At 39.2% G+C, this 12,790-nt stretch overlaps 1 protein-coding gene across 1 annotated transcript; it reads right to left on the bottom strand.

Annotated features, from left to right (window-relative positions):
• Nucleotides 1-303: 303 nt before the first annotated feature.
• Nucleotides 304-10,380, bottom strand: LOC115752773 (topless-related protein 3-like). The gene is made up of 25 exons (XM_030691126.2): nucleotides 9,961-10,380; nucleotides 8,975-9,154; nucleotides 8,761-8,874; nucleotides 8,202-8,360; nucleotides 7,564-7,738; nucleotides 7,302-7,446; nucleotides 6,846-6,964; nucleotides 6,580-6,715; nucleotides 6,298-6,407; nucleotides 6,016-6,085; nucleotides 5,860-5,933; nucleotides 5,691-5,786; nucleotides 5,519-5,611; nucleotides 4,374-4,501; nucleotides 3,971-4,205; nucleotides 3,717-3,884; nucleotides 3,529-3,615; nucleotides 3,030-3,182; nucleotides 2,843-2,953; nucleotides 2,585-2,764; nucleotides 2,378-2,506; nucleotides 2,199-2,294; nucleotides 1,576-1,758; nucleotides 1,276-1,451; nucleotides 304-806 (listed from the first exon to the last, which is right to left on the bottom strand). The coding sequence occupies exons 1-25, from the start codon at nucleotides 10,038-10,040 to the stop codon at nucleotides 590-592; spliced, it is 3,414 nt and encodes a 1,137-aa protein (XP_030546986.1). The 5' UTR covers nucleotides 10,041-10,380; the 3' UTR covers nucleotides 304-589.
• Between the last annotated feature and the right edge of the window lie 2,410 nt (nucleotides 10,381-12,790).

Raw genomic sequence — 12,790 nt, 5'->3', positions numbered from 1 at the left:
ATATTTTTTATTTTCTGCGAAAATAATCAAATATAAGTTATTATTGATAACGAAATCATTTTTTATTAACTAATTATGTTAAGCAATAAACGATCATTTATAGATAATTTTTCTTTAAATTATTTATTTTCGCAAAATAAACAGTCATTGCTAATAAAAAAAATCAATTGACAGATGAAAATCAAACTGCCCCTTAACTAATTTGGCAGATTGCATCCACAAAAATAAAAATAAAAAAAGAAACGGAAAAAACAGGAATTTAGTAAAAGAATAACAGGACATGGTTCATTCCCTCCTGGTTTCCTCTTTCTTCAATGCCATCAAATACAATCTTACCTTTGTACAATAACGTCTTTCACAGAAGCAGAATCAAAATCCAAAATTTGTTCCCCAGAACATATCATCTCCAATACTAGGAAAGAAGAAGAAAGAAAAGCATGTGTAGTGTCTATACAGATAACAATGTGTCAGGTCAATGAGAGTAACATTCCCCCGCTAATGTTGGGGCAACGACGAAAAACCCTAGTAATCTACACACATAAAAACAGAGTCTCAAGAAGCGGTAACTGTCGGGTCTACAAGGGTCCTGTCATCTTTGCATCTGCTCCGGCGTGTGGTTGCTCGTGGTAGATGAAGATGCCGTTCTACTGCTCAACAGACCGTTATCTACCGGTGGAGTTGCTCCCCACTTCCCATCCGATTCCGCCGGCTCCAGGACTTTCACAGATCCGTCCGTTAAGCCGATAGCTAATTGGTTTGGCTCTTGGGGATGAGTTGCAATGACAAGAGGATAGACAGCTTGGCTTCTGTAGAGAAGTTTTTAATCACGGAGACAAAAACCCGACTGAGTATAGAGCTTTATCCAATGTTTTATGGACTCTTAAGGTTCCCTTAAGAAAACTATGGACGGTTCAAATTGGTTTAAGAGGAAAAATTTAACGGGCCGAAGCACTAGTTAAGCTATATTTAATGTGTTTTGACTTACATACAGACAAAAACTTGCATGTTGGGATTTCAATGAAGTGCGTATAATTACTGTACTATAGTCGACTCCAATGTCTCGAGAACACCAAGGGCTAATGGTTGGCAAGTGCTCGGAAGCCCGTTAACAAAACCTTTGTTAAAATAAGTAATTTAAGAAAGTTTGTAGCGACGGGGACTACAACATGTGACTAAAGCACATCGATACCGCAGGAAAAATCTTTCCGCGCCATCCTCATGAATTTGTTCAAGAAATAAATGCCACTAATGTTAGAGGTTTGAGGTCATCCTTACCCGTTCAAGACTGCCTGGGGCAAGTAAGTTGATGGAGCGATGCGGCATCTTAATCTAAGAGTATCAGCATCGAAAACACCAATATTACCATCACAAAAGCTGGCATAAATCAATTGGCTGTTGCATGAGTATCCTGCATACGATATAGGCGCAGAAAGCACGTCTTGCGGGATCCACTGTTGTACAAATAATGCACAAGAATGTCAGGCTTGATTTGAGCTTTACAAAATGTTCAACTTTCTCAGCAGCTGCATGTTAATAGAAAGTGGACAAGGAAATTCTGATATACGGTATACCCACCTGCCGAATCCGATCCATCTTAGATGCATCATATATCGCCAACTGGGTCTCGTGAACCACCAGCAAGCGGATTTGATCAGCGTGGAAATGCACTCTTGTGTCGCCAGTAGGTGCCTTGCCATTTGGTATTTGAATTGGAACAGACTTCCTCTTCTCCCAAGTATCAATACTCCACAGGAACAGCTGTTCATTTTTAAGGAGAGAGAAATTATTTCTATTTCATACATGAGAAGAAGATAAAACAACCCCAGATCAGAAAATAGGGGAAAGTGTGCAGAGGAAGGATTGAAGAGGCAATTTAGTAGTAAATCTGCCCAGCTTTAACATGAAAGGTGAATTCGAGAAAAAAAGGACGGGTTATATCATCTCGGAAGTATGGCAGAAAGAATAGACCTAGAGACATTGGAGTTCCACTACTTTCGAAATGATCACAGGTTTCATGCCAATCGTCTCTACTAAAAGCAAATGTTTCTCATAGTAATAATAAGACACTAAAGATAGCAGTTAGTCATCTCAATACGGAGACTTGGATAAAGCAGAAGATGAAACAAATTCAGAAAGTACACCAGAAACCAGAGACTAGTTCTCAAGCTGGATAACAGAATCTTCTTTGATTCACTTACTTGAGCATCAGCACCTGATGAAACCAAGAAGTTAAGATCGGTGGAGAAGGCTAAACCAGTTATTCTCTTATGGTGACCCTTCAACTTTGACTTCACCTATAAAAGCCAGAAAAATCATGTCACTTGTGGCAAGTAGATGGTATCAGCAGAAAAGAAAAGCCAATCCATACAGCAGCTACCTCATCTACTCTAACATTATAAATATGGATAGTAGAATCTTCCATTCCAATAGCAATGATGTTGTTATCCTGCGGATGGAACGCGAGAAAAGTTGATGCAGGTGGGGGCGGCATGAATGTGGTCATCATCTGCAGAAAATAGAATGTATAAAAAATTCAGGATGCAAACAGTAAGGAAGTTTTAAAGCCAAAAATGACAAAAATTACCTTGAAAGTCATCATGTTAAACAATGAGATCTTGCCACCACAAGCCGACATTACATAGGAGTCGTTTTTTGATAAAGCTATGCAAGGTACTGCTTCTTCAATATTGACACCTGACACATCATTATTCATAAGAAGACCACTGCTTGGTTGCCAGTGCTGGGGAACAACATTGGCGGTGGCCTTTTGTGCTTGTTCACTTTAGTAGTTCCTCTTAAAAATTAAATCAAAAGCTTTAATCCAAAAAGAATCAGGCATTACCTTCCCACTTGGGTTTTGCTCATTCCGGGCCCACTTCCATAATTTCTGGACACCATTTGCCCCCAAGGCTAAAAGCCCAACTCCAGAATTTGTATATATAAGTCGTACAACCTAGACATTAAATAAGGCAGACATGAAGTGGATACAAATCGCTAGAGAACTATTTCTGCTCAATGAGGTAACATACCTTGCTGGAAATATCTGTGCTCTCAGGCATCGTAACTAAACGGCACTGACCAGCATCCAAAATCTCCGCTAGCTGCCAAGGTTTAGCCTTATCAACCACTTCCTCGACTGTCCTTGATTTCTCTATGCTTCTACCCATAGGATCAACTCCATTCTTGAACAAAGAAACAGATTTAAATGCGTTAATTTCTCAAAGGACCAATAATATGCAAAATCACCTCATCCTTTCTTATTCCGCTGATCGAACAAACAAAGTATACCATAATGTAAGCAAAGATTTCATGGGGTATAGAAACTTGAACGGTTTGACTAGTTTCTGTTGACATAAAGTTAGCCCAATTTCATATGATCTGAAAGACAGTCTGCCACCGCATTTTCTAATGTTCTACTAAGTGCGGCTCATCAGAAATAAGAAAATAATCTCACACCTGAAGATTCTCAGTGTCATGCCATTTTTTGAAACAAATAAGAAATATGTCATGCTAAAGTAAACAGCATACAAGAATCGGAGAAGGTCTGACAGGAGAGCTCCTCTCCACTTTGCAATTTACTGCACTGGCATTTGCAACAGCAGAAGAGCCAGAGACCTGCACGACGTAAATAAAAAAGGATCGTGTAAATATCATTAGAGGTGATCTCTAAACCAAGTACATCAAACAACAAAAGCACAAAGTAAAACAATCAGAACCTTGATGGCTGCAGACTCAATTGGATTTCTTAGTGCTTCAAAGGATGGGGCTTCATGAACTTTCAAATGTCTAAGACCTACTGTGTTCGCAAGTATCTTCAAGCCATTATCTGCTGTATTTACAGCGAGAAGACTTCCTTCTTTGTTAAACTTCAACCGAGGAAAACTCTGCTCCATCATGGAAAACATGTAAGTGCTGGCATCAAAAGCAAAGTTTGCCGTGAAAGACCAACCATATAGCATGTAACACTCACCGGGAGTCCACCTTCTGCATCTGTACTTGTCAGAATATTATCATTATCCATGTCCCAAAACTTTATTTGGCTGTCTTCTCCCACAGCCAAAAAATGGTTTCGAGTGGTATCAAATTGTGCAACTCCCCCCGATTTCTTTCTTAATCCTGCATATGACCTCTTTATAGCACCCTCGCTCTCATTCCATTCCACAAGGAAAGTCTCCCCATCTTTACTTGTTCCACAGGAAAATAATCTGATTGCAAAATAAGGAATAAGTGATGAGCAGATTGGCAGCAAACATCAGTCATCATGCCATATCTTAAGAGAATATTTGCAGCAAACATCGTGAAGATGACCACTGACAAAGAAGAAGGGAGCAAAAGAAAACAGCAACCAATGTTTGAGCTTCCATCCTCCTTACCTAGTCCCATCAGCACTGTAAAGCATTGTAGTGCCCCAATGGCCAGGAGCATTATAATCAACTCTAGAACCCATATTGTCATAGAGCCAGGCCTTTATTTTGCCATCAAATGCAGTTGAGAATATGAACTGAAAATCAATAGGTGGCGCAAAAATCAACTCTGTTAGATTTACCATTTTCTTCAATAAAGGTAGCAGTAATAACAACAAATGCAGCAGCAGCAACTAATACTAAGCCTTATACCACTAACAGGGGCGGGAAAGTCAGAATTACGTATTGTAAAAAGACTTATTTCATCAAAGATTTCATTTTGCGTTCAATGCACTACTATATGTATTACATATATTATTACTCCTTCCATATAGAGATGCTCCATCTTCTTCTTCTTTTTTCGAAAAAGAGAAAAGCTGTCAACTAAACCAACTTCTGTCATGTAACAACTAAAGTCTAATTAGAATATTACTCCTTCCTTATGGAGATGCTTCCTCTTCTTATTCTTTTTCCAAAAAAGAGAAAAGTTGGTAACTAAACCAGCTTCTGTCATGTAACAACTAAAGTCTACTGTCTCAACCATGTCTTCTGCGACTTTCAAGAAAAAACTAAAAATTAATGCCAATGCCACAATAAGTCTTTCTCAAATTTGGAGAAGGAGAAGACAGATAGCACACTGGCCATTACATTTGACCTTGTTTAAACCGAAAAGAAATACCAACTTTAGTTTCCTTCTTAGGCAAGTGTTGTTATGGAGCTTTTCAAGTGAGATATAATTATAAAAAAAAAAAAATAGCCACACTTATTATTTCTGTTTAATTGAAACTATCCAAGTACTGTATAGACTGCAAATAGTCCAGCATCATTCTAACGAAACTGAATAAACCTCAAAGTAAAACCGTGAATAGGTTTATCAAGACTTAACTGTTTACAGGATACCACATTCTCTTGCAACAATTTAGCACTTAAGGGAAAATTATGCCAAAAAAAAGTAATACATACAAAATTATTCTCTCTTGTCAGACTCACTAGTAACTTTATCATTTTCAGGAAAAAAAAAGTAACTCTAATATAATAAGTAGGACATACTTATTGGTTAACCACTAAATGTCACATCGATAATGTTGGATCTTTCCCCTGAAAACGCTAAGTACCTGAATGCTTTCCTTGTGATGAGGACAAACAGAATAAACAGGTGCCTCATGGCCCTCAAAGTAGAATAGCCTTCTTCCATTCAAATCCCATACCTGCTCATTTTAAATAAATTAGTGGTGTTCAAAGTGTCCAATCTCATCAAAGCAAATGATGAGAAAATTACTGCACTACCTTTATAAGCCTATCGTCTCCACAGGTCACTACACACAATTGTTTGTTTGGATAAGCAAAGGCCAGATCATTAACAGCACCAGCATGGGCATCAATCTGCAATTAGAAAGAGATGAGCTCCTCATATGCAGGACTCGTCTATTAAAGCAGCAGAATAAATCAGTTATACCTCTGCATGCTGGCGCAGATCATTTCCTCCATGAGAAGCATACAAATGAATCAACTGTTTGGTAAATGCAGCACCTGCATTTTAAAGAATTAGTTATTTTTCCAAATCCCCGTAAATTGCAATGCCACTTTTGGCGCTCAACCCAAGCAAACGCACCTACAAAGTTTCCATCTGGACTCCATGCCACCCTGCTAACAGATATTACTGAATCCTTGCCAGCAGCAGCCTGAAATAAGCCTCCAATATTATAATTCAACTCAACTACTTTTTGCTTCATAACTGAAAACATCAGAAAAAAAATTCTTGAGTGGATACATCACCAACTTGGCACAGAATTCATATAACTGAAATTGCAGCTTCTATATAGTACAATTACTTTAGAGCTCAATAGTTTCACCATATAAATGCTGAAGGACCTATCCAGATATAACACACAACCTGAAATGGCAAAGAACGTGATGGCATGTCCCACACTTTGAAGGGCTTTGAGACCAATTTGTCCCTTGATACGAGTTCCCACAGTGTAATTTCACCATTGCTACAACCAACTGCAAAACAACTGCGAGTAAGAAATCTATTCATCATGTAGCAGATTCCAATTCATGGGTATTTCTCTTTTCAGTTGTTTGTATGTGTTTGGGGTTGGGGGTGAAGGAGTTTCATAAGGTTCTATGGGGTAAACGACGGAAAAGAGCAGTTACGTGTACGAAGCCTTTATACCAAGAAGCACTGTAAGATGAGATGGGTGAAAGTCCATGCTAGTAACTGCGGATCCTTGATGCATGGTGAAAGCCACTGTTTTTGGCAAGTCATCCAGAGACCAAGAAGCCTGTGGTCGAGGTAGTGGATATGTAACCTAAATCATGCAAGATCAACATGAGAAAAGGCTTGTGAGTCAAAGTTCCAAATTTAAACTTCACTATTACAATTCAGGAAGCACTGCAATGAGCAAGTTGCATATTACAAACCAAGATTTTGGTGTTTACCTCCTCAACTGACTGAGCAGGTCTAAGTCTTTTCATTAGTTGCTCGTGATCTGGATTCTGATAATCAAGCATAGCTGAGGCGGTAGGAGGTGTTCTGGCTCGTTTCATGATAGAAACGGCTGAGATGATTATGAAGAGTCAACACATGTAGATACTATGAAGAAAACCATCTTAAAAAGTTTCTTTTTTTAGTATGATCTCCACATACAAACAACAAAAAGAGGGGGGGAAGTAAAAGCTTAGATTGTGCATTTCAACCCAAGGTTCAGATGAATCTTTCTTAGCAAAAGGAGAAAAATGGTGTCATTACGAGCTTGATATTGACAGATCGGCCCATCTAAAATTTCAATTAGGAATTGAACTTTCTGGTCTCTAAAACCACAAGTCCTATGCCAGGTCTCTACATCTCAACAGCAAAATCTTATCATTCATGCCAGCTTTCATTAAAATTCCAACCTTGAGTAGGCGGAATAGGTATGGAAGACGCAGTAACAACGGCTGCTTGAACAGATGAAGAAGCAGAGGCGTTGGCCATCCAACCTGCTAGGGCACTCCCTGGTAGCGCATTGGCATTAGCAACAGCAGCTGCGGGCGGAAAAGGCTATAACACAATTTGAAGAAAGAACATTCGTAAGTTATAGTTTTAAAGTCATAACACTCAGATACAGTCTTCAGGGGGGAGGAAAATTCATGGATATTTAAGACATCACCATCATACCCCATGAGGTCCAAGGGCAGGATATGCAGCAGGTTTCACAACAGCAGAAACTGGAAGATTTACACCTCCAGGTGCAAGAGGACCATTTGGAGGTGTACATGTGTGGTCAGTAAACAAAGTCTTGATGTCTGGGTTAGGCCTTGGGTTCTTGCATAGCTGGTGCTGCCAGTTCAAACTGTAGATAGGACTCTTATGTATCAGATGACAGAAAGGAGAACACTGGCACTAGCTACGACATTCTCGAAGTAGGAATCATAACACAAATCCATGCAATTGTGGCAGGACACTATACCATCTGATTAGAGTCGAAAGGAGGAAAATCTTTATATTCTGTTAACGATGGTAAAATTGTTAAAAGACATGGCACATAGACAGTGGAATAGCCATGTGAGCAGTATCTCATAGCACAGGGCATCCACCAGTGGAAGCATCAAGTCCTAAGAGGTTTGCAAAACCGAAGTAGTTTATCAAGTATACATTTCCAAAAGAATCCCCATAAACCTCCTCAAGAGAAATGCCACTTTGATGGGCAATTTGAGCAGTAGACTTTCTCCCATAGAGCAAAAGTAAAATGATGAGAAGTCCAACGTAAACATGAGAACATGATACAACAACCTGCAGAGCATTCACTAAAATACCTTTGGTTAATCAGAGTCCGCAGTCTTGAAGACTTCAAAGTAGGAAATGAAAGCTTATCACGAAACAAAGGATTTGCTTCTATAAGCTTTTTGAGCTCTATCAGCATAATGTTCCGAGCTGTTTTTGTGTCACCATACTTAGACAGCTGCTCGTTTTCCCTGTTATGTGCAATATAAAGAAATGAACAAATAAGATAACCAGGGATGATGTCCCAGAAGTTCAGATACCAATTTAATGACACTGTTGACATATTTCAATCAGCATAAGCTACAGATCCATCGCCATAAGAAGCACTGATGTTGAATATGACATCTAATTCAAGTGAGAAAAGGTCCACTAAACCTTAAAGCAATGATAGAAGTGAAGGTTCCAGCATTCAGATTTAAAGCTTTGTAAATCTCCCTATAACGAAACCAAAATTAAATTTCGGCTGCCTTAGTTCCTAAAATCATTTTCGAGAAGCATAGACTAAGTTAATACTTCCACTTCATGCAAATTCCTTCAAACTCAAAATTTGGATCAAATGGGATATACTATGCATTTAAGACGAACAATTACCGGAAATTGCCAAGTGTTAGAAGCTGGGTGATCTCTTTGTAGAGTTCCTCATTGAATGTAGAAAATACTTTCAGGTCATTTACTAATATCTCTACCGCCTTAGCCTTCTCCTGCCTACAATACCAGATGAGCAGCAAACAAATATAAAAGGTGAGATAATTTCTTGAACAGAAGCAGAGTAGAGTATGACCAACCAATCCTTGCAACGACCTACCGATCAAGAGCTTCGAGATACTTCTGCTTCCGAATCTCAAAAAAGATCTTCATCGAGTATCTGTTGTCATCAACTTTGGTAAATCCAGACAAGTACTTCTCAACCGCTTCCCACTCTCCAGCTTGAACTTTTTCCTCAAAGTACTTCATATTGAAAAAAAACCCTGATTCTTTCTCAAGCCTGCATTAAACATGTTCATTTATCGAGAAAAATATATTGTACAATGAGCCAGAGAACATAAGAAAGGAAACACAATACCCAATATATATATATATATATATATATATATATATATATATATATATATATCGTTTTGATCTTTCCAATGTAAACTCTGCCAGGAAACCCTGATTCAAACAAAGTTTATAACCACTGGACCTAAGGAATTCTCTTAGTCAAATTCCCTCAGCTCCGAATCTAAGGAAGAAACCACGATAAAAAAGAAAATCCTTTCTAAATTTCATGTCCCACTTTCTTCTAAAAATCAAATAAAGATTAAACCACGCTTTATATTGCGGACAAAACTACCAACCTAAATTTACTGATATAAGTTTAAGACAATAGGCCCAAAAGGCAGACGCTACTACAGAATCTAAGTCAACTGCTTGACTCGCACAGAAAATTAACTCCCAGCTGAGAACAAGATTTGAAAATAAACATTTCCTCCGTCTTCTAAATCTTCTCAACTTTCTCGACGACAACAGACGAGCCTTACGTTTCACCCTCAATACTTTTCATCGCCGAAAGAAAACAACGGAAACCGATGATTAACTGAAGCTAACGCCCCGACCCTGCTTCAGCCGCTTGCACACACCACGAACGAGCTCAAATAAGCATAACCTCTTCAATCCACAACGCACACAGCCGCACAACAACGAAGAAACGCGCGCACGTCTGATATATCTAACCAGTTCACGTACCGAGAAAAGAGCAAAGAGAGTCATAAAAATAAAAAATAAAAACACGAGGCACCGAACCGAACTTACTTGTGCACGGACTCCTTAAACTTCTCTTCCTCCAGGAATTGAAGTATGAGGAACACCAATTCCCTGCTCAGCGACGACATTTCTCCACCTCCAGACACACCCCACGCCCCCCCAAAAAGGAAAAAAACAAAAAACTCTCCTCAAACTCGAACGAGAACGGCCGACCCACCGACGAGCCGAACGAATCTCACGCCCCGTCCCCGAATCGAACCTCGAAATGCCCCGCGGAGCTCCTCGGAAACCTCATGAATCTCGGCGTTCCGGACCTCGCGAGCATCAATAGCGCGCGGAATTCGAGGACATCTAGGGTTTGAAAGGCTGCGAAGGCGAGGAGAGAGAGAGAGAGAGGAGATAAAGGGTAGAGAGAGAGGAGAGAGAGAGACTTGGTTTCGCTATCTTCGATGCGTTGTACAGTGGGGGGGACTTTCCTCTCTTTCTTCCCCACCCCCAATACTGACCTATCAGTGATAAGCCGGCGAGCCTATCGATCATGGCTCGATAGCCGCATGGGCTTATCAGATAGGCGCAGGTGATAAGTCCAGTCGGTTATCGTTTCGTGCGGTGATTGGATTGGGAAAGGCCGGGGGTGGGACGTGAAGACGGATGCGAAACCGGGAATTCAAATCCAGTGAATATCCGCGGGCACAAGTCCAGTCCTTTCCATTCATTTCGTACTGTCGCTTTCCTAAAGGAAAAGAAAAAAAAAGAACTGACAATTTTGGGGGGTCGATTTCTCGCTAATTTATCGCGAGCCGGCGTGCTTCTCTCGCGAGCCGAGAGAGAGGTAGGTTCTCGTCTCTTTTCGGTCCTCGGTCTATTTTGGACCACGCGTAGATTTTTCTTCTTTTTTTTTTTTTCCTCTCGCAGGTTCGGGCGGTCAAGTGGGACCCTCCTCTACAATTTTTGTCCCGTCCCTCTCTCTCTCTCTCTCTCTTTCTCTCCCTCTCTTGTTCTGTCACGGGAGATGCGATCAAACATGACATCATCACATAGGTTTTCAGAATATAGGACCTCGGGCAAAATTGTCCAAAAATTCTAAATCTGAAACATTTTTATAGTGTTAATTTAATTTTAAATGTTTTAATAAATTTCTGATTTTTTTTTGTCGAAATAAATTTCTAATTTAATCATGAACCTTTAAACGATTTGTCGATGTAGTCATTTCATTCAAATATCCGAATAATAGGTTAAGAAGGATTAAACTACCAAATTTTAAATATATATATGACTAAATTAACACAAAAAAATTATGGGTAAATTGGCAAATCGACTAAGTGTTTAGGACTATATTAGCACGATTAAAGTTTTAGAGCTGAATTGGGTGATGTGCAATAAGCTTAGGATTTTTTCGGACAACTATCCCTAAGACTTTCATTTTGAAGTAAGTTTCCTTGCTATCTAGCATTTTCGGAACACTTGTTAAATACGTCTTGTAATAAAAATAACTCGGTACCCAAAAATATCAATCATGCATATCGTATTAATAGCTGGTACATTAAAATTGTAAGCGGTCAAGTGCTTGTTAAGCGAGTAATGTGATAAATTTTGCAGCTTTTAACGCACTATTGGCTCTCATGTTAAGTGCAATTCAATATTTTCCGAACTAAATTATCCTATACTAAATATTCTTATTAAGGGTCTCTTAGATATTTGTTAACAAAGGCTAATCCTTGTGAGGATTTTCTCCACAAGTTTCGAGACTAGTTGAGCGGTTTCACAAACAGCTTTCGACCCGCCATCTATTCTCGAGTCGCGCCTAGTCATTATTTTCAAAACTGGACTGTTTTGCCTTAAACATGCATAATATTCGTGCCTAAACCACGTGTTAGGAAAGACTAATTATCGTAAGAATTTTTGTCCTTGAGTTTCGAGTCTTGTTAAATGACTTTACGAGGGAAGCTTGACATTTCCACTAGGTTGAATGTTTTGGGATTATGTCTTATTAGTTATACGAAATCATATTAGTCTTTATCCAACGACACTAGGCACGCGACCTTTATCAGAAATGTAATGTTGCTCGGGATAGACTGACTGTTACTAAACATGCTTCAGACAAAAACAATAAGAAATTAAAAAAAATGAGAAATTCCCCTGTAATTGTGAAGTATTAAACCACGCTCCGCACATGAACTAATTTATAGATTTATTATATTATTATCCAAAGTAATGTATTAATCATTAATCTGCACACACTTCGCATGACAAAAAGGCACCTCTTACGTTTTAAAAAATAAAGTCAATACCCTAGAAGTTTCAAATAACATGCATCTTTTTGGGAGGAGCGAGCTATATATTTTCTTATGGACCCGAGTAAAGTCTCTAAACCGCTTCATTCGAATTACGAGATGTAAAATTCGGGAGTATTCCCTTATATGAAGGGGAGAAAAATAATTTCTCTACTTACGAGGTGATGGTGGGAGAGATAAACTTCACATCATCTTCGGATGGTTATCGCCGATTAAGGTTGTATGATAGCGTCTTGCGTCTAGAGTGAATCATCGAGGTTTCGGTTCCCGCGTCGTCCATCTGTGTGCTTCGTATGGTACCTTTGAACCGACTTGGTGGGGACGTATCGTTGATTTCAAAGACGTTGTGCGATTTGACCTCCCAGCACTGAAGCATCACATCTGTATTCCTTTTCGATGGATTTTTGACGTCACAAATGGACAAAAGAAAATTGAAAGGCCATTATAGTAGTGGGAGAAAAAGAATTAGCAGTGGGTCCCCCGCGCGAGAGAATAATGCTCCCGACCGATTGATTTAAAACTAAAATCATTTATGAAATCGGTCATTGTGTTAGGAGTCAAAATGTGAGTTCTCCATTATATTA

This window comes from Rhodamnia argentea, chromosome 1 (genome assembly GCF_020921035.1).
Source record: "Rhodamnia argentea isolate NSW1041297 chromosome 1, ASM2092103v1, whole genome shotgun sequence".
In the NCBI taxonomy this organism is placed as follows: Eukaryota; Viridiplantae; Streptophyta; class Magnoliopsida; order Myrtales; family Myrtaceae; genus Rhodamnia; species Rhodamnia argentea.
This window is presented reverse-complemented; position numbering and strand designations above follow the sequence as displayed.